The 20,651-nt window shown below is 38.7% G+C and overlaps 3 protein-coding genes across 4 annotated transcripts; 2 read left to right on the top strand and 1 right to left on the bottom strand.

Moving 5' to 3' along the window:
* Window positions 1-6,809: 6,809 nt before the first annotated feature.
* LOC137725559 (uncharacterized) lies at window positions 6,810-9,685 on the top strand. Its single transcript, XM_068464285.1, has 6 exons — window positions 6,810-7,155; window positions 7,274-7,369; window positions 8,601-8,641; window positions 8,976-9,093; window positions 9,199-9,279; window positions 9,412-9,685. The coding sequence occupies exons 1-6, from the start codon at window positions 6,952-6,954 to the stop codon at window positions 9,466-9,468; spliced, it is 597 nt and encodes a 198-aa protein (XP_068320386.1). The 5' UTR covers window positions 6,810-6,951; the 3' UTR covers window positions 9,469-9,685.
* A 1,468-nt stretch (window positions 9,686-11,153) lies between these two features.
* LOC137727142 (uncharacterized protein At4g38062-like) lies at window positions 11,154-14,618 on the top strand. Of its 2 annotated transcripts, none has more exons than XM_068466080.1 (2): window positions 11,154-14,014; window positions 14,365-14,618. In XM_068466080.1, the coding sequence occupies exon 1, from the start codon at window positions 11,154-11,156 to the stop codon at window positions 13,968-13,970; it is 2,817 nt and encodes a 938-aa protein (XP_068322181.1). In that variant the 3' UTR covers window positions 13,971-14,014; window positions 14,365-14,618. The 2 variants fall into 2 exon arrangements, with proteins under 2 accessions (XP_068322181.1, XP_068322182.1); XM_068466081.1 differs by having other exon boundaries at window positions 14,370-14,381.
* A 942-nt stretch (window positions 14,619-15,560) lies between these two features.
* On the bottom strand, window positions 15,561-18,013 carry LOC137726259 (uncharacterized). The gene is made up of 4 exons (XM_068465159.1): window positions 17,857-18,013; window positions 16,926-17,097; window positions 16,678-16,794; window positions 15,561-15,953 (listed from the first exon to the last, which is right to left on the bottom strand). Exons 1-4 carry the CDS (start codon window positions 17,964-17,966, stop codon window positions 15,774-15,776), a joined length of 579 nt encoding a protein of 192 aa, XP_068321260.1. The 5' UTR covers window positions 17,967-18,013; the 3' UTR covers window positions 15,561-15,773.
* Between the last annotated feature and the right edge of the window lie 2,638 nt (window positions 18,014-20,651).

Genomic DNA, 20,651 nt, shown 5'->3' on the forward strand with positions numbered 1-20,651 from the left:
GGACCGAAGAAATTATTAAACCCTAGCCGCCCACCATGGCCGAGCACAACGATAAACTGAACCCATCTGGTTCAACGGAGGCAACCATTTATGATGTCAACCATGCTTATTACCTGCATCATTCTGATCAGCCGGGGATGATGCTTGTTTCTCAGCCGCTCACTCCAGACAACTACAACACCTGGAGCAGGGCGATGATTGGAGCATTGAAAGCCAAAAACAAGTTGAGTTTCGTTGATGGAACTTTCAAGAAACCAGAAAAGAAGGTCGCTGCAGCAGACTTGCATCAATGGGATCGATGCAACAGTTTAGTTAAAACATGGTTAGTAAACTCCATATCACCGGAAATTCAATCAAGTATTATTTACTGTGATCTTACGTATCAAGTTTGGGAGGACTTGAAAGAACGTTTCTCTCAAACGAACAATATGCAACTGTATCACATTGAGAGCGCGATTCATGACTGCACCCAAGGAACAATAACTGTGAGTTCTTATTTCACCAAACTCAAAGCATTATGGGACGAAAGAGATGCTGCTATCAGTCTACCAGATTGCGACTATGACACCTTGCAACATGTGTTGGCCTTTCAACAAAATCAAAAGGCCATTAAGTTTCTTATGGGACTTAATGAAACCTTCAGTGCAGTAAAGGATCAAATTCTCTTAATGGATCCACTTCCACCAGTCAATAAGGTGTACTCTCTTGTGCTACGACATGAGAAGCAGCATGACGCTACTGCAGGAAAATCATCAGTACATGAGGCTGCTGTGTTTGCGGCCCAAGGATCCAACTCCAGCAAGAAATATGCTGATGTGAAGTGTACTCGCTGCAACAAAAACAATCACACCACTGAAGCTTGCCGTGCCCATTTGAAATATGAATATTGTGGCTGGAAAGGCCATACGATAGATTATTGTCGAAAACTGAAAAGAGCGGATCCGGAGCAACAAAGAAGCCATCCTAAGCAGGAGAAATCCAGGGGTAACAATGTTTCAAGTAATCTTGATAGAAAGGAATTGTCAACTTCCTTCCCATTCACACCAGATCAGTGCAAGAAAATAATGACCATGCTCAATAACAACCAAGCCAAGGCGCACAATGTTGGTAAAAATCCCTCTCTAAATGATCTTTCAGGTAAAGTTTTTTCCTTCACTTCTCATGGTCAGAAATCATCGTGGATCGTGGATAGCGGTGCCACAGATCACATCATTACATCACATACTTTGTTAACCTCTTCTGTGCCTGTTAGGAATAAGACCGTGAAACAGCCCGATGGTACCTATGCTGCAGTAACACACATAGGGACCATGCAATTTTCCACAGATTTTGTCTTACACGATGTTCTTTGTGTCCCCACTTTCCAGCTCAATCTAATCTCCATTAGTCAGCTTGCCTATCAGTCCTTGTCTATCACGATTTTTCTAAGCCATTTTTGTGTGATTCAGGACCTTCGTTCGGGGAAGATGATTGGGACGGGGAGTGAACGAGAAGGCTTGTATTTTTTGGACGGCACCAACAGAAGACCTACCATATCCACCACTCATGCTGTTCAGAAAATATCACCACACCTTTGGCATCAACGCCTAGGTCACCTCTCTGACCAAGCCCTTCGCCATACTTCACTTTCTCCTCCTGCCCTTGGTTCTTGTATTTCCAATAATTGTCTTGTGTGTCCTCTCGCCAAACAAACGAGATCTCCATTTCCAATAAGTGAAATTTCAACTAGCATGCCTTTTGAACTATTACATATTGATATTTGGGGGGGTTTTCGCATTGCTTCCCTCACTGGAGCTCAATATTTTCTCACAATTGTTGATGATCACACTCGTTGTACTTGGATTTACTTAATGCAACACAAATCCGACACACGACACCATTTACTTAATTTCATCCACCTTGTTGAAAATCAGTTTTCTCATCGAGTGAAGACCATTAGAAGTGATAATGGCCCAGAATTTAAACTTGTTGATTTCTACTCCACCAAAGGCATCTTACATGAAACAACATGTGTGGCTACCCCCCAACAAAATGGGGTGGCCGAACGCAAACACCGTCACCTCCTCAACATTGCTAGGGCACTCCTCATTCAAGCTCACCTGCCTACCAATTTTTGGGGCGAAGCCATCCTCACCGCTGCCTACCTTATCAATCGTACACCCACTCAAGTCTTGCATGGTAAAACACCTTACGATCTTTTGTTTCACAAACCACCTAAATATTCACATTTGAAGGTTTTTGGCTGCCTTTGCTTTGCATCCACACATGCACATCATCCATCCAAATTTGATGTTCGGTCCACCCCATGCATATTTATTGGTTACCCATATGGCAAGAAAGGGTACAAGGTTTATGACCTCCACACACGGAAAATATTCATCTCCCGTGATGTGCTCTTTCGTGAACATACCTTCCCTTTTAACACACCTTCCGCATCACACTCTGACATGACTCATTCACCACTATACCCATCTCTCCCTAACATAGCTGATTTCTCTTACGATCCATCACCTGTTTCACTCACACCTCCCAACCTTGACTCATCACCTACTCATCCTACACCTTCCATTCTTCACGGCACCAATGTCCCCGACACTGTGCCTCCATCTGCCTTACCCATCGACACCTCCACCAACCTACCTCTCCCCACCTCTAACGACCCCTCGTCTCAGCCTGCCCCCACCTCTAGTCGCTCTTCCACCCGAGCCACTCGACCACCTCCCTACCTACAACAATTTCATGTTGGTGTCAAGTTACCTTCTCGCTCCAACCAATCATCGACCTCTCACGTTGAATCACACAAAGGTATTACTTCTCACTCTCTCTCTCTCACTTTCTATCTTATGATCGTTTGTCCCACCCTCACCATGCCTTTACTACCTCACTTTCCCTTGTCAAAGAACCTCAAACTTATTTGCAGGCTATTAAAGATCCTAAATGGTGCCAGGCCATGAGAGATGAGATTTCTGCCCTTGAGGCCAACCACACTTGGACTCTTCAATCCCTTCCTCCTGGGAAGAAACCCATTGGTTGCAAATGGGTTTACAAAATCAAGCTTAATCCAGATGGTTCTGTGGAACGCTACAAGGCCCGGCTGGTTGCCAAGGGATATACCCAAATCGAAGGTCTTGACTACAAGGAGACTTTTGCTCCTGTTGCTAAGATGGTCACCGTTCGTTTACTCCTTGGTGTTGCCGCTGCTCAAGGTTGGCATTTGTACCAACTCGATGTCAATAATGCCTTCCTCCATGGCGACTTACTTGAAGATGTTTACATGCGTCTTCCACTTGGCTACGGACGAAAGGGGGAGACACTTGTATGCAAGCTTCAGAAGTCCCTTTATGGACTTAAACAGGCTTCAAGGCAGTGGTTTCTGAAGCTTTCTTCTGCACTCAAGGCTGCAGGTTATCAACAATCCAACGCGGACTACTCTTTGTTCGTCCGATCCAAAGGCGCAAGTCTTACGGCTATTCTTGGGTATGTGGATGATGTGATATTGGCCGGTAATGATCTCTCATTCATTGAGAAGACAAAAGAGTTTTTGGCCAGCAAGTTCAAACTCAAAGATCTAGGAAAGTTAAAATACTTTCTAGGCATTGAAGTTGCGAGGTCATCTCAAGGTATATCTTTGTCACAACGAAAATATGCCTTGGAAATATTGGAAGATACTGGCTTTCTTGGAGCTAAACCAGCTCGATTTCCTATGGATCAGAACCTGGGACTCACGCAGACAGATGGTGAGCTGTTGAAAGATCCATCCATATATCGTAGACTCGTTGGTCGTCTCATTTATTTGACAATCACTCGGCCGGACCTGGTCTACTCCGTCCACATTTTAAGTCAATTTATGGACAAGCCTAGGCTGCCACATTTAGATGCAGCACATCAAGTTTTGAGGTACATAAAGGGGACGCCAGGACAAGGGATCATGCTCTACTCCACCAGATCCCTTCAACTGAAAGCATATTGCGACGCTGATTGGGCAAAATGCAAAGATACAAGAAGGTCAGTTTCAGGCTATTGTATCTTGCTTGGAGACTCACTTATATCTTGGAAAACAAAGAAGCAAACCACAGTGGCAAGATCTACAGCGGAGGCAGAATATAGAGCCATGGCATCCACATGTTGTGAGATAACTTGGCTATGATATGTGCTTAATGATCTACATGTTCATCATCTGAAACCTGTTACTTTGTTCTGTGATAATCAAGCTGCCCTCCACATTGCATCCAACCCTGTATTCCATGAGCGAACGAAACATATCGAACTTTATTGTCATTTGGTTCGAGAAAAGATACAAGAAGGTCTTATCAAAACTGCCCATGTCCGAACTCTACAACAACTGGCAGATTTGTTTACCAAAGCACTAAGTACCTCTCAGTTTGAAAATCTTCTTAGCAAGTTGAGTATAATTAACATATACTCCAACTTGAGGGGGAGTGTTGAAGATTGAGATAATCAGGAATGAGACTTCGGCTCTATAGGAAAGTATCTTTGTATTAAATTAGTTTCTTGTTTCATAAGTCAACTTGTAATTACCTAGTTTAGCACTTGGCTTGTATATATAGTTGGAGTTGTATACCTTTTCTGAATAAGAAAATACGAAAACTATTATTCAAACCCTATTGGTTTTTCTACATCTATCACTCTCTTCCTCTCTCCTTCTATTTCAAAAACAAAAATAAAAAGTTTTCTCATACACTTTATGCATGCCCATATGCTAGTATTCATTGAAGTAAATTGAAATATTTAGATAGTTGAGGACAAGGTGCATAGATGAGGCTCGATAAAAACTTTGCCGAGAATTTTGACCCGGTCGAATATATGGATTAAAATTTGACTACCCATTCAGTCTGTAAGTTGAAATTCAACCACCTATTCAATTTGTAGATTTGTTATTACTCCGATTGAAACACTCGACTTGAATATCAATAATTCTTAGACATACATGTATATAAAATCCAAATACAAAAATGTATTTGGGCCAATATGTAATATCTTAATCATATGAATAAATATTGTGGTTTCTTCTCTTAATCTCTCTCTTTATTCCCTCTTTTTAATATTTTGTTTCGAACACATTCTCGGACTATCTCTATAGTTATTTTGTTCTATTTTAAGAGAGAATCATATACCATGATAATATTCCTAGCTTGGATTGTGTAATATTCTATTTGTAAATTACCAAGTGCATGGTGCGGATTTTTTGCTCATGCTATTATTCGTTCTCTTTTATGCACGAAAACCTACACATTTTTCTTTCTACACAATATTAGGCTGCAATATGATACATTTATACATGAATTTAAAACATACATTGATGAATCATGATATGATAATGATACGTACGATTCCTAGCAAAAAACATTAAAAAGATTTTTATTTTTCATATATACTTTGACTAGCATATGCCCCACACTTTGTTTTTCATATATACTTTGTGTGTGAAAAATAATTTTTATTTTTATTTTAAAATGGGAAGGAGAAAGAGAGAAAAAGGAATGTGGATTAGAGAGAGAACTTTTCTTTTGGCCTTTTTTTTAATATTTTATTTTTCAAAATTAGAGGATGTTAGGATCATCATTGGATGAGGCTTTGAAAAAAAAAACTGTAAAATTTAGTTTGTGTGAATTTACTTTATTGCCCATGATTTTGTTTTGTTATAAAAGAAAAAAATAGTCTTTTTACCCTCTTTTAATTGACAAAGAGAATTTTATTAATGTAGTTTTAGATTTGGATTTACACCAAATCGTTTTTGCATTTCCTAGATACCAATTTAAGTAGGGCCAAATCCGTGGTACCACTTTTTCTTCATAACTTTTGGCACAATTTTTGTGGCGTCCACTCTGTAATGTATTTCAATGATTCAAACCGTCTATCTTGTAGATCTTCCCTCAAATATCGTATTTACAAAAAACACCCAAATCTAAAACCATGTGACCTTTAGATTATGGGTTTAGTTTCTTTGTAGAACCGTATTAAGCTATTTTCTTCTCTACAAATGAGTGTCATAATGACTTTAGATTCATGTTTTTCCCCATCTTTCCCCCATCCTTCCCATCTTTTTCTAGCCCTCCTTCCCTCTTTCCCATTGAGCTCCACTCTCTACATCTTCCCTCTTCCCTCTTATTTCCTTCATCCTTCGATTCCTTCCCCCATCCTTCCACTCAATTTTTTTTTTTTTTAATATCTGAACTTTTTCTCTTTAGGTCTTTGTTTTGGCTTCTCTTGAGTTTTGTTCTTTGAACTTTGTCAATTCCTGTGAGTTGATCTCAGATCTGGACCTTCATGGCCCTCTCGTGCTCCAATGCTACTTTACATCACGCGTCCTTAACCATCAGCCTCTGCTAGTCGACCTGTGTGCTTCTCCTAGGGTGTTGGGTGGCTGTTAAAGTGCTTTTATCACTATTTGGTAGGATTATGGGGGCGCTTGCTGCGGGGGTGGCTTACTCACCCTCATTTTCCGTTGATCCAATTGTTCCGTTGGTTCGTTTTCTTGGTGGTGGGCTTGCATGGAGGCGCACCTGGTAGCTGCTGGTTTTCATTCCAATATTACGGTTTTTTTGGTTGTTGCTCAGTTGGCCACGTTTGGGCCTATTTACTGAATTTTTTAATTTGTTGTTAGGCTTGTATATAGATTGTGGGTTGCCTTTTCCTTGTACTTGTCTTTTTAATTAAGGAAAGTAAATTAGTTTGAGAAAAGAAATAAAATATCAAACTTGTACTGAAAAAAAAAAACTTGTCGAACCTACCAACGCGTTGCGGTTGGATAGAGTTCCTTCCTTGGCTGTTAGGTGAAAGAAAAGAAATGATCCCGGCACAGGGAGAGAGGGAGAGAGAAAGGCATAGCCCATACCCAATTGCCATGGGACAAACCGAAACAGAAACAATGCATTCACATACGCAAATATGAGCTTCTACTAGTTCTCGGAGCTCAGAAAGCGCGATAAAATGTCCACAAACGATGGAGTCGACGGAGAAAGCAGCCTACGACGGAGAACATCTCCAGTTCCGAGTACAACCAGACTGAGAGTGAGACCCGACCCTTTCTTGATCTGCTGCAGATGCTTCAGCGTCCTCACAGCTCTCACCGCCATTCTCTGCATCGTCGTCAACGTCTTCTCAGCCATTCAATCTTTCACAGATGGATCTGATGTACTTTCTTTCTGTTCTATCTCTCTCTCTCTCTTTCTCTATATATGTACATATGAATTATGCATTAGTATGGAGTTAGTTATGAATTGGGTTGTGTGTGTGTGGTGGTGAATTGCAGGTTTTCGATGGGATATTTCGGTGTTACGCCGTCGTGGTTGGCATGATTGTGGTGGTGGCCGAGACGGAATGGGGATTCGTTATGAAGTTCTGGAAGGTTCGTTTTCACTTTGAAGCCCTAACTCGGTTTATGAAAATTAAATTTCAATTATTCGAGACCTAATCTGTTTAAGGCTTTGTTTGGTTACATTCAATTGTGGGGTTTAGAGGGAATTTTATTCGAAACCTAAACTATTTTTATGAAAATTAAGTAATTTTATTGAAATGCTGTATGCTTTTATTGTCTGAGTTTCTTTCCTGTAATTCTGGAAATCTTGGAATCTGGTATTTATCAGTTACATTGATGATGGCACTCTATCTGTAACCATACTTGTTTCAAGGAAAAAGTAAGGAGGAAATATTACTGGTTTTCGCCGATACACGCTTTGGCCTGAGTTTAGAGAACATTACAAGTTCCTAAAAATTTGTTTTTCCGGTCCTTGCTCTTTCATTTTCGTTGTTCTACAAGATTCAAACATAAGAAGACATCTCGATTAGGGATGTGCCCCTTGAACCTCAAATGTTGGTTATGAAAGGACTGATTCTTCTATTAAAAATAAAACCCTCCGAGGGAAAATACATAATGAATTTAGTCTACATCGAATAAAACTGATCTCTCAAATGGATCGTCACATATTTGCCATGGTGGGGGGCCCCTTTCTCTCCAACAACTGATAAAAGGGGGTGATGGAGGACCCAAGTAGCATATAAAAGAGCTACTTTGTAAGCTTTTACAATAAGATTAAGTAAGAGAAATTCTGAGTTTCCTGCTTGTGTGTGAGGCACAGCAACCTTGGAGTGATTCCAAGGCACCTACGGTGTGAGGCTGAAGGCTGGTGTGATGCCAGAAAATTTTCTAATTTCTCTATTGGAACCCTTTGGTGTGATGCCAAAGGCTGGAGTGAGTCTGGATCTATCCTGTACATCTATCCATTTTTACTGTCCTACATCAGGGGTGTTCTAAGATGCTATTATGATCCCCACACCAAAAATATCAAAACAATAAAAATGGAAAGGTCTAACAGCGTAAGTGCGTAACAAACTATCTTTTTGAAACTTTATGTTTTTCCAGCTATGCATATGAGCCGTCAACACAGGCACCTGATAATCTTTGCTGCTAACTACAGTCATGATGAATTTTGTCTCCATTTCTCGTATTCCTACTCTGTTCAGGCTAATTCAGCAATTCACTATTGAATTGTAAATCAAAGTTTATGGAAATATTGGTGCTAGCATGCCTAATTTTGCTTCCATGATCTAATTTTACTATTTGTGTTATCTGTTTGCAGATATTGGACTATTGGGCTGGTAGGGGTATGCTGCAAATCTTGTAAGTTTGCAGATGTAGTAAGAAATATCATGTTTCACTCTCATAAGAGTATTTTCTCTGCACCGTCAGATTTTGGAGCACGACTGAATTCGTCCCAATCTGAATATTGCCTAGCTTTGTAAGAGTATAATATTTGTAGTTATGACGGCAGAGAATAATGATGGATCAACATTCAAGTTAAGCTTGCTTTAGTTTCAGAATTTGGATAGCATGTGCCTGTATTCCTGTGAAGAAAATTTTTAATTTTTTTAATTTATTATTATTATTTTTTTATGGTTGTTGCATACTAACATAAATTTTACATGGTTTCTGATGTTGTGATTCTTTGTACCAGCGTCGCGGTCATGACAAGAGCTTTTCCTAACGAATCTAGTACAAAAAAGGGGCTAGTTATTCTACAGAACATAGCAAGCTATATGCTCCTTGCTTGTGGTGGGATCTATTTTATTTCGGTAGGTTTAAGTAGCAGAATCCTGTGATAATTTTGGAAATTTATGTGTAACTTAGGAGTCTATTGTACCTTTTCCCTTCCTCATTTTCAATATTTGAATTTTAAGGGAATCCTATGCATTGGCTTTCTCAAACGGGCTCGGCAGAAGACAGAAATTTCAAGGGAGCAAGCAGTAAAGGATCTTGAGGTAAGTTCTCATCATTTGTTTATCATGCTTGCTCTTCTATCTGGTTCTTACGTTGTGCTTGTCAACGTTATGTATGTTTATCCTATCGCGGAAGCTTCCTTACATTCATTCACCTGTTTGCAACAATCACAGGACTTGGAGCGGCGAAGGGAAGAACTTGAACAATTGCTTATTGAGGAAAGAGATTAGAAATAGATTGTACTGTTCGTAGGCAGAAAGTGACACGGGTGAATCTTGCTCATGTTTACATCTCTGATTCTGTTTGTGAGTTGCATTTGAATTAGTATATTCTTTGTTTGTTTAGTTTGAGTGAAAAGGCATGTTGGGTGCCTCTTGATTGTGTCCAGCAAGTATTTGCCAATGTAATGTACCGAAGAAAAGAAATGCTAGTCATTTGTGAAGACAAGGGACTCGGTCCATACGCAATCCATGAATTTTTATTTTTTTATTTTTTCAGTCATTGTAAAACGTCATATGCAAATGTTAATTATTTTGTTAATGAAGAAATAAAGTTCACAACAACAACAATAACAACAAAGCCTAATCTCACTAAGTAGAGTTAGCTATATAAATCCTAGAACGTCATTGCGTTCAGCTTTGTGCCATGTCTTCTATTAAATCCAAGTAATCCAAGTTTTTTATTAGAATCTCTTTTCAAGTCTTCGTAGGTTTCATGTACTCCTTTGGCCTAAGTTTCTGTCTTGTAATTACATATTCTAACCGAAGCGAGTGTAAGTCTTCGTTTCACAAATTCAAACCATCTTAACCGGAGCATCTGAAGAAATAAATTCCAATGAAAAAAAAAAATTACTTTTTCGAATATAATATGTCAAGATGTCAAAGAGGAAAGTAAAGGAATATCCTGAACGCTGTGTGGGAAAAGAAATAAAAAGCGAAATTTCCCATTTTGGCCCTGAAATCAAATTTTGAGACCATGCGAATCGAACAAAAGAGCTTTGCTTCCCGCTCAACTCAAAGATTTAAATCCCACAGGCACTGTGCCACACATACAATTCCAGTCTCCAGATTCGAAAGAGAAACCCAACCCCCTCATTCCTTCCAGGTATTTCTCCCTTTTTCTTTTAATTTCTTGCTTATTTTTTTATAAATCCACTTCCAAGGTCATACTTTTGCTGTTCTAGGATTTCTTCTTGCCCAAATCTTTCCCAAACCAAATTTGAATCTACAAAATCTCGAGTTTTGACTATCATTTAGTTCTAGATTCGTTACCTGGTTCTCCGATTCGGTGAAAATTCCTGCTACTCAGACAAGTGTATTGATAAGAAACCCTAATTTGGGTTTGCTCTGTTGCCCTATTTCTTGATTAGTGTTGCGAGAATCAGGTTCGTGTTTGTGTTCTTCATCTGGTTTGTCTATTTCCAGTAGATACTTGCAATTTTTTCGATCAGTTACATTCGGAAAATCTGATCGAATTTATGGCTGGATATGCCTGTTTCAAAACTGAATAAGGAGCCCCATTGCATTCACTGTTAGCAGCAGCAGATTCGACTTTCTATAAGTAGATAGCAATGGAGTCATAACCATACTATACCCACTTTTGGACACGAACTAGTGTATGTTTCGGTGTCAAAGGATGTCAACTCGCGAGCAGAACTTGCAAGGAAACAATGCCCATGAATCATATACTCATAAAACTAATCCCATATTCTGTGGATGTGGGATTGCCAAAAGGCACATAATACTCATGGAACTCCTAGTCTTAAATACTTCAAAACCCGTTTTTTCTTCTCATGATCTGTCTATGTGGTTGATTGTTTTCAGTTTTCTATATGAAAATGTTCACGTTAACATGTTTCTTCGTGCTTCAGATCTTTACTGCATTGGAGCCGCTCACAAGTTGAGGATCAAGGGAAATGGAGGACGTATACAAAGAACTAGATGAAGTTAAAACAGAGGTGGACAGGCTTAAGGTTGAAGTCCGGGTTAAGACGGAACTTTCTGATTTTCTGAAGAAAGCCAACAATGAGCAGTTGATCAAGTTTCAAGAAGCTAAGCGGGAGAATGAGAAACAAGCTCAAGAACTAAATGTTAGGCTTGAGGAAATTTCTCAATCAAGGCAGGCTTCTGAAACCCTCCAGTCTTGTTTGCTTGAAAAAGAATCGTCGCTTAGGCAATTGACTTCTTTGCATGAAAAACTCCGAGCTGATGGTGAGAAGAAACTGCAAAAAATGGAAGAGGAAAATAGAGAGTTAGTATCTGCCTTAGATGAAGCTACTGAGAGAAACAAAGAGTTGGAACAGAATTTTGGTGCCAGTACTAAAGAGATTGAGGGCCTTAAAAGACTCTTATCGACTACAGAGAGGAAGTGTTTCGAGGCAGAGCAGAAGGCTCGAGAAGCCAAAGAACTGAGACAGAGAGATGACATCATAATGGGGTTAGAGGAGGAAAATAGAAATACTCAAGATCAGTTGAAATGGAAGAAAGAACAGTTCAGACATCTTGAAGAAGCACATAGACGGCTCCAAGCTGAGTTCCAGTTGAATAAAGAGGAGTGGGAGAGGGACAAATCAGCACTGCTTGAAGAGATCTCTTTGCTGCAGACAAGCTTGGATTCCCAAACAAGAATTCTTGAAGGTGTTCAAAAACTTTTGGAGATGTGCAACCAAGCTTTAGCTCATGAAGAAAGCAGGAGGAAGTTTTTGGAAGTTGAAGTGTCTGAATTCAAATCACGTTATGAGAATGTATTTGCCCGGTGTGAAGAAGAAAGGTCAAAGTTCGATAGCTTGGCTGTTCAAAGGGATGAAGAGATTGCTAAGCTAAGAAACTCACTGTCAACAAAAGAAGCACTCTCCAAAGAAACGGAATTTAGAATTGTTCACCTTGAGCAAGAGAATCGGGAATTGAGAGAATCTGTAAAAGAACTGCAGGAAGCTCAAATCAGAAATTGTGCCCCAGCTGCTCTAACAAAGCTGCGCAACAAGCTTAGGGGCTTGGAGCAGGTACATAGCAACTGTTTGACAAATCTGAAAGCAAAAGAATCTGAATTGAGCCTCCAAATAGAGAAGATGAAAAGAGATGTAAACAGGCACAACTCTGAATTGAAGAGTAGAGAGAAGCAAATAGAGGAGCTTCAGATGGAGCTAGAAAGCTGCCTTTCATTGATTGACGTTTTAAATGAAGAGATTTCAGTAGTACTTGCGATCTTTAAATCAGAACTCTCAGAGGCTTACTCCAACAAATCTGATGCAAAAACTGAAACAGAGCTCTGTGACAGAATGGATGACGAGATCTCTCTACTTCAAACACAGTTGGAGATGAGGAACAGTGATTTACGAAATGCTCACCTTAAGCTAGGACAAGAACACGAGAAAGCAGAGATATTGATGAAGAGGGTAAGGTCCTTGGAACTAGCTGAGCAGCGTCAGGTTATCATGGAGGAAGAGATTCAACGACATAAAAAGATGCTTGAGGAATCATCTGTGCATCAACTTTACATGAAAGAACAGTTTGTGCAGATGGAAGCGGAGAAAGGAGAAGTTTCTTTGGCTTTAGAAAAGGCAAACCTTGAATTGGCTGAGAAAATTTGTGAAGCTAATCATTTAGAATTCGAATTACAGAATTGGAAGTCTAGTGCTGAAAGCTTGAAACTGTGCTGTCAAGAAAATCAAGAAAAATGTAGACAAATGGAGAATTCACTTCTTGCACAAGCTGAGAATGAAGAAACCCTTAAGCACGAGAAAGACATGCTTATCACCATTATCAAAGAGAAAATTAATAAAACTGAAGTTCTGCAGCAGAAGATTGTCCTTCTAGAAGCTACAGTTGCATCGAAGAACGAGGAAGTGGATTTTTTCACACAAAACACTGAGTACCTTATAAGCAATGCCAAGGAGAAGGATAGCTGCATAGAAAATCTCCAAAATGATATCATGAGGATGGAGCAGGAGGCCATGAGAAGAGAGGTGGAAGCAGCAATTCTTGCAAGCATAGATACAGAGAAATATGTTGGACTAGAGAAAGACAGGCTTTTCAAGGTTATGAATGAGAAAGGTGAGAACATAAAAGTTCTCCAAGTATTGGTGTCGTCATTAGAGCAAGACTTGACAAGTGCATTTATATCGTCCTTCTCAGAAGTTGTAGAAAATCTGGTTACAGTTGAAAAGCTTACTGAAGATTTGAAGAAGGCCAAGCATATGACAGAGCTAGAGATTGAAGAGAAGAACAAGATAATTGTTGATTTGGAGAAGGAAGTATCTGGTTTGCGGAAAAGTTTGACAAATCAGGAGGAAGCCTTGTTTACTGAAAAGCGACAAGGAGATGAACTTCAAGCATTATTGGAAGTCAACAAACTGGAAAATGGTAAACTGATGGGTGAACAGAGGAGGCTGGAAGGCATAGTCAAGCAGCTTGAGTTCGAAAAACGCGTTCTCTTTCAAGACACCACAAGTCTATCAAAAGATAGGGAGGAAGTTTTTGTTCACTTTGAAGAGATATGTGAACGTATGGGTGACTTCACTTGTGAGGATGTGGAGATGATGAATCTTTTGGATACAATGTTACAAAGGTGCAAGGAAGAGGTGAAACCAGCAACTAATTTGAAAGTGGATAATGAGCTCTATGCTTCTACCTATAAGAATGCAAACAATTCTACTTCGGCGTCAGCAAGAAAACTTGAAGCGTATAGTACTGGAAGATCACCACTGAAAGAAGTGAATCAGCGGCAGTTGTAACTAATACAAGAGATACAAGTTTTCACTGAAGAATATGACACAAGGTAATTCAAAACCCATGCCTTTTTTTTCAGATGTCATCATCTACTTCTTAATTTTCATGGAGTTATCGAAAAAGTTATTAGCTTATTATATACTGGTTAAGTGCTCCAATGTTGTGAAACACTTTGCAAATTTGCTGAACACGAAACTTCTGTATGCAATAGCGAATTGCTAGATGTAGGATGCATATTGTATAAAGGTATTATCCTCATCCGCTGATCATGCTGAGCGCGTAACAAAGTCGAATGCAATCAATTGTTGAGGGCATTGATAATTGTTATAGTCTATAGAGATTGATAATTGTTCAATATTTGTGGGAAAAATTTGACTGTAATGTTTTCCGTTTGCGTAGAGTAGCCAGAATCGAAGGAATGTACTCCGAATGGGAATGGGCTTGAGACATCGTCGAGCTATCGAGCTTGAAGCAGTTAGCAAATGGCAAGGCCAAACAAATATTTTGTAGTTTCTGCTGTGTTGTTGTATGAGTTACCACAAACCTCGTTTCTGGTCTTTCACTTTTCTTTTCTCTTTTCCAATTATTCTGTACTCTCCTTTTCCCTTCCACATTACGAAATGTGACTTGAAGTTCAGTTCCCAAATGCAATCAGTCCCATTAAAATCCTTGTGTTGATGTTGAAAATTTTAAATTTCATTTCGTTAAAAAAAAAAAAATGTTGAAAGTAGTAGTATTAGCAGCCAAATGTGAAAAAGTTGAGCACTTGTCATTTGATAATGAGAAATTTGTAGACATGGTCCTTTAATTAGAACTCAATTGGAGTAATGGTCCCTCAACTAAAAATCCATGATCATTGGTCTCTTAACTTATCAAAACATGCAGTTATGGTCATTTTTATCAATCCCGTCAAAATTTTGTTACAATGAGTCAATGTTGGAAGGATCATTACTTCAATTGGATTTAAATTGAGGGATTATTGCTCCAATTGGGTTAAAGTTACAGGACCATTTCTTCAATTGAGTTAAAGTTGAGAGATTATTACTACAATTTTTCTCGTTTAGTTTTTCATATTTGCCCTTTGATTCAACTTCACGCGTGTGGCATGTGACTCATTTTAAAGGATAATTAATTGTGTCCGAGAATTATATTTCATTGGAATATACCCAAAAACCTTGAAGCTGCTACTACAGAAACAACAGAACGATCAATTTGGGACATAAAGGCCTGGTTTGGTACTTAGGTGATTCTGAAAAAAACTGGTATAAAAAAAAGTCAGGAGCTGTTTTTATGTTTGGTAAACATTCAGTTTCAGTTTTTTTTCACAGTTTTGGGTGAAAAAAAGCCAAAAACAAGAAGCTGCAAAACCCAGCTTTGAAAAACCAGTTTTTTTTCACATCTGTTTTACATAAAAGTTTACCAAACACTATAATACTGTTTTTTTTTTCTTTTCAAAAGCACTTTTACAAAAAAGTTTACCAAACACTCTGCTGCTTTATTTCACATCTGCTTATTCTCACAGCACAGCAGAAGCAGTTTTTTTTCAAAGCACAACAATACCAAATCAGCCCAAAATCACTTGAGTACTCAAAACTCATATTTGGGAAAGAAAACTACTATTTGGTTGACTGATACTGCTTCCTGAACATTTATCTTGCAATATATGGGAGGAATCTAGCCGTCTAGGGCGTTTCTTGGTAATTGATACAACAAATTATCACCGTAACCGGCACGAGGTTGTCACATGATAATCCCTGATAGTACAGGGAACCCCATCAATATGTTTCAAGTTGTACATAATTCAACATCTATGAATTCTCCGCGTTCTTCTCAGACGAACTTGAACTTTTGGAGAACTTTGTGCGCCATTTCTGCTTGTTCTTCTCAGATGTATTCACATTTTCGGTGTATTTTGTAAGACCCTGCCTCAACGCTCCAATGTTTACCCCATTATCCACCAAAATGCTTGTTACGCCCATCTTTGAAACCTGCAAATACCATCACAAAGTTTTGATTAATGGGTGAGAGATTACGGTCTCGTATAAATTAGAAATATACGAACAATACCGGGGATAGTATAAAAATAAAATCTCTTGGCACGGAGACTTGATGCGACGCAACACTTCTGTCACACATTGTATAGATAACCAGTGGTTTCTGACAAGGAGAGGGAAGCAAAATTGGAGGGGGAAAAAGGGTGGGGCTATTTCCGCACCAAAAAAAAAGGTGAGTTGGTTCAACCCAGCTTTTATGCGTTGGAAAAGTTGCCTCTTATTAGATCTGTAAACTCCTTTTTCAGCTTTGCCAAAGTGTGCTGGAGAAAGTCACGTCACGCGTGGTGTTGACACTTAAAACTAATATCATCAATCGTAATCTTCTCTTGTATTCAGTCCACTTTAGCCAATACCAGGATTTCTTTTTCTACACATTTTGATACCAATATCCTCCGCCGGTATCAAAATTTAAAGCCCTCATAAGTTGTTGACACTAGCAAATAATTCACACAAAATTTCTCCACTATTTTTCAATCAAAATATTTTGGGCAAAGGTCATGGATTTGGAAACCATCAAGGGTCAATAGATGATTGATTCACATTTATTTCATAAAACTAAGAGACGATGGAGATGGTGAGAATTATAATAATTCAAAAGATGACTTCTTATTATCATTAAGAACAATTGCCACAGAAGAAATGGAAGGGATAATCTTACCGCTTGGATGTTCCTATTTTCGTCATCAAAGAAAAGCATTGAGTTGAAGGGGACCCCGGTCCTTGTATGAATTCGCTGAAAATGGTCTGTCTTGTGCGTCCAACTCGAAAAAATCTCCTGTACAAACAGCAAACCAGATTTACGAATAAAACTCAATCGACAGAGTTACAGTCGGCACACCCTTGGCAGCTCCCTTAATCCTAATTGAAACTGAAAAGATAAAAGGGCATTGTGCTCTGATGCGTCACCTGGGCTGCGAACATTGACTTGACACTCAATTTTTCGATAAAAGTCTTTGCTGTATCCGCAGTTGGTGACCTAGAAGCAATGGCAAGGCCAATTCCTTTTTCTTTCAGTGCATACAATATTCCTCTAGCATGGGGATACATCGATGGCATCTCACGTTTGGAGCGACATTCACTGTAAAAAGAACACAAATGTAAGTTGAAGCTGACAAACATAAAATTGTCAAGAACATGTTAAACTGTGACGTTACTTTAGAAGTAACTCAGTTCACAGATTATTTTCCCTTTCCTTTGTGTCCGTCCATGGCTACCTTGTAGGCTACAAATTTGAACCGCGTGTTCGTACGCCAACACGAAAGATAACACTTGATCGATACAAGACATGAAGCCGTGGAATGGAAGTCATTTTCCCATTTTTGCTTCACACACATCCTCGTTAATTTTTGTCTATTGATATTTTTCAATACATTCAATCCGACTGTCAGAAATTGAGAATTTTTGCCGATTGATATTTTTTTTCTGAGAATTTTTGCCGATTAATATTTTTCAATTCATTCAATCCGACAGTCAGAAATTGAGATTGTGCATGCAAAGTAAAAATGAGTGCGTAGATAGCACTATCCTGACTAATATTTTTCTCCTCGATTTTGATTTGAAAACTGATGATCTATGTTGTTCAGCAAATATCCACTTTCAAGAAAAATTAAAATTGTATAATACAAATATGCAGAATAACATCGACAACATCCCAAACCTCAAATCATCGTTTTGTTTCCAGTTCACAGGGAAAGCTGGATTATATATATTCATTAGTCGTCTGGGTTATCACAATTAATAGAAACTTTTCGCTGCTTCCTAGGAAAAGGAGAGAAAAACAAGATTTTCTCGGCAACCGAACAAGTTGTGGTCGGAAAGAGAGAGAGAAATGGCGTACCAATAGAAAGGCCAGAGAGTGTAATCAAGATCGAAGACAACCAATCGCGGAAGCACTTGGAACATTCCCAATATCTCTAAAGCATCTGCCTTCACCTTATCGTCACCCATTCTCTCTCTGATACAAAGTTTCCAACTTGCCTGCGTCCTTGGATGAATTAGGCAATATAAATAAAGAGAAATTATATAGAAGGCCAGGTTTTTATTTATTATTAATGGTCAAAAGGTTTTTGCTTTTTTTTTTTTTTTCCCTATCACACGTCATTTTTAATTCTCACATATCCTTTATTAATTTTTGTTCGTTGATATTTTTTAATTTATTCGATCCGATGGTCAAAAATTAGAAAAATGTGTGAGAAGTAAAGAGAAGGGTGTGAATATCACACCTATATTTTTATTTCATTTCACAGAGACAAAATTTATACACATACGTAGATGACATGATAGACGATATTTTCATTGGACCCAAAGTTATGAAACCCCTTTTTTTTTATTGGTCTGAAAAGTAAATTTCCTTAATTCAAAAGAAGGTTGTAGGCCAACACATAGGAAGGCAAAATAATTCAAATATATTGGGGGAAACAAATACATAAAAGCTCAACCCAATTAAATATGCAAAAACTAAAACCCACACCCCTAATCCCTGACTGTAGAAAGCCGCATTCGCCGCCGTCACTGCCACAAAAGTCTTGCCAGCAACTACTGAAGTAGCAACACTAGAGAAAACGACTGAGTAGTGAAATCGACCAAGACATCATAGCACAAAAGTACCATACCCGCAACCAAAAGCACACCGCATCCATATTTCTTCACCAAAGACACAGAACTAAGAGATAGTCATTAGATCCAAATCCCTACCAATCCCTGCAAATATATACAAACACAGTAACACATGAATAAAAGATGAGGCTAAGGGGGTATGTAAAATACCCTTACTTTGGCCAAAGCTGCAAAACACTTGGCCTGGGAGGAAATCCGACATGCTGGTTGGGGGTAGGGAAAGTGAGGGAGGGAAATAAATCTGGTAACCATATCCAGCCTAGAGTTCGAGGAGAGCAAAGGACATGGTGAGGATGGATTATGAGGAAGAGAGACGGGGAAAAGTGAGGGGAGATGGAGTTTTGTGTTTGGAAAGGAATGGCCATAGGAGAGGGAAGGGAGGAGAGAAGAGACATGAAGCCCAAAAGTGAGATAAACTCGCGGGAAAATTTGAGACAAAGCTCAAGGAAACTAAGATAAAACTCAGGGGAAGTTGAAAAGGAGAGAAGGGGAACATGAGGATGAGGGAAAAAGAAGAACAAGGTGATTGGACAGGGTAGCCACCGATACCCAAACCAAAGGTTAGGGTCGGCGACAAGAGTGTTTGTAGAGTGGGAAACCAGAGAGAGAAAACATGTTCTCATTTTATTTTCTTTTTTTATGAAATCCCTTCTTATAAACAACGATTTTGACGATGGTTGACTAATAACACGATGGCATCAACGAAGTGAAATAGGAGTGGCATTTTTCCATGTGTATTATTTGAAGAATACCAAATTTAAAAAGTCATTTGTTTTAGTAAGAAAGATCCACATTTGCAATGGCCTAAGCTATTTGCAACCTTAAAAATTTAAGTCCACTAGACCAAAATGTGTTACGATCTGTCCCTAATTTTTCGGTAATTTTGTCCTCACTAATGTGAAATTACCAAAATTCCCTAGAAGGACACACTTTGCCTTCTGTTGACTTTGTTTTCAAGGGCATTTTCATAAATTTATTCATTTCTGGAGAATTCTAATTGGTTCGTTTAGTGTGTTGTGGAACCCAAAGGGGGATCTTTACCCTTCCTTTTTCATCCCCTGACTTCTCTAGAGAACTATCTCTCACTCCCTATTTCTTTCAGTTTTCTACCTTGAGGACACCGAAACCACCACCTCAACTTCCTCCGACGAATCGACCTCCTATCTCATAAACTTGTTTTCAACCTTAGTTTCTTGAAAATCGAACTTGAGATGACGTTTCTTCGAGCTCAAAAATGGACTTGACTTGCACGGCGAGATTCCTTGAAATCTGGCCAAGGTAAGGCCTAAAACCACTTTCTTTGTGTTCGTATCATTGAGTAGATAAAATTTCATATATGGATCACATGATTTGGTTGAGAAACGACAAAGATATCGTGAATTGAAAATTTTGCAGAAAATTAGCCAATTTTTCTAGTATTTGGCAAGATTTTTGGCAACTCGGCTCGGCTCGGCTCGGGTCAACCATTAACTTTCATTCGATCAATGTTGATTGTTGATTATTTTTTCGGGTTTTGGTCCAAGATCCTTCCTAGGATATTTCGACGTGCTGATTCTGAATCGACATACCATTTTTTTCAAATCCAATTGTTTTAATAGAGTTGTGCTAATGCGTTCATTTACAAAATAAAGTGTGAGTAGTTTCAGGGTCCCTAGAGGACAAACCTAGCTTGAAGAAGACTTCATATACGATTAGTAAGTGGACTTCTATTTCAGAATGTTTTATTTATCTAAATTCTAAGTATATGCCTAGATAAAAATGAATTTCAGTTATATTTTACGAATTATACTGATTTCATGGTATGTCATCAGAGTTATGATTTATAATTTGCAAGTTAAACAGGTTTCGAAATTTTACTACCAGATTTATGATTTATGGATTATGATTATGACGATGATGATCTTATGAACGTTGGATTCTTTATTACTTATCTTATGGCATGCATACACCCATAAAGATTTAGAGTATTGCAGTACGTCCATGGTTGTAGGACACAACTTGTTGGGGGTACCACAA

Source organism: Pyrus communis, chromosome 2 (genome assembly GCF_963583255.1).
Source record: "Pyrus communis chromosome 2, drPyrComm1.1, whole genome shotgun sequence".
NCBI classification, from domain to species: domain Eukaryota; kingdom Viridiplantae; phylum Streptophyta; class Magnoliopsida; order Rosales; family Rosaceae; genus Pyrus; species Pyrus communis.

Coding starts and splice junctions, on each gene's coding strand:
- LOC137727142 (XM_068466080.1), top strand. CDS start 11,154: ATGGAGGACGTATACAAAGAACTAGATGAAGTTAAAACAGAGGTGGAC.
- LOC137726259 (XM_068465159.1), bottom strand. CDS start 17,966: ATGGGTGACGATAAGGTGAAGGCAGATGCTTTAGAGATATTGGGAATG. Junction 17,098..17,856: donor ACTCTCTGGCCTTTCTATTG/GTACGCCATTTC, acceptor TTCTTTTTACAG/TGAATGTCGCTCCAAACGTG. Junction 16,795..16,925: donor AGTCAATGTTCGCAGCCCAG/GTGACGCATCAG, acceptor CTGTTTGTACAG/GAGATTTTTTCGAGTTGGAC.
- LOC137725559 (XM_068464285.1), top strand. CDS start 6,952: ATGTCCACAAACGATGGAGTCGACGGAGAAAGCAGCCTACGACGGAGA. Junction 7,156..7,273: donor CTTTCACAGATGGATCTGAT/GTACTTTCTTTC, acceptor GGTGAATTGCAG/GTTTTCGATGGGATATTTCG. Junction 7,370..8,600: donor TCGTTATGAAGTTCTGGAAG/GTTCGTTTTCAC, acceptor ATCTGTTTGCAG/ATATTGGACTATTGGGCTGG.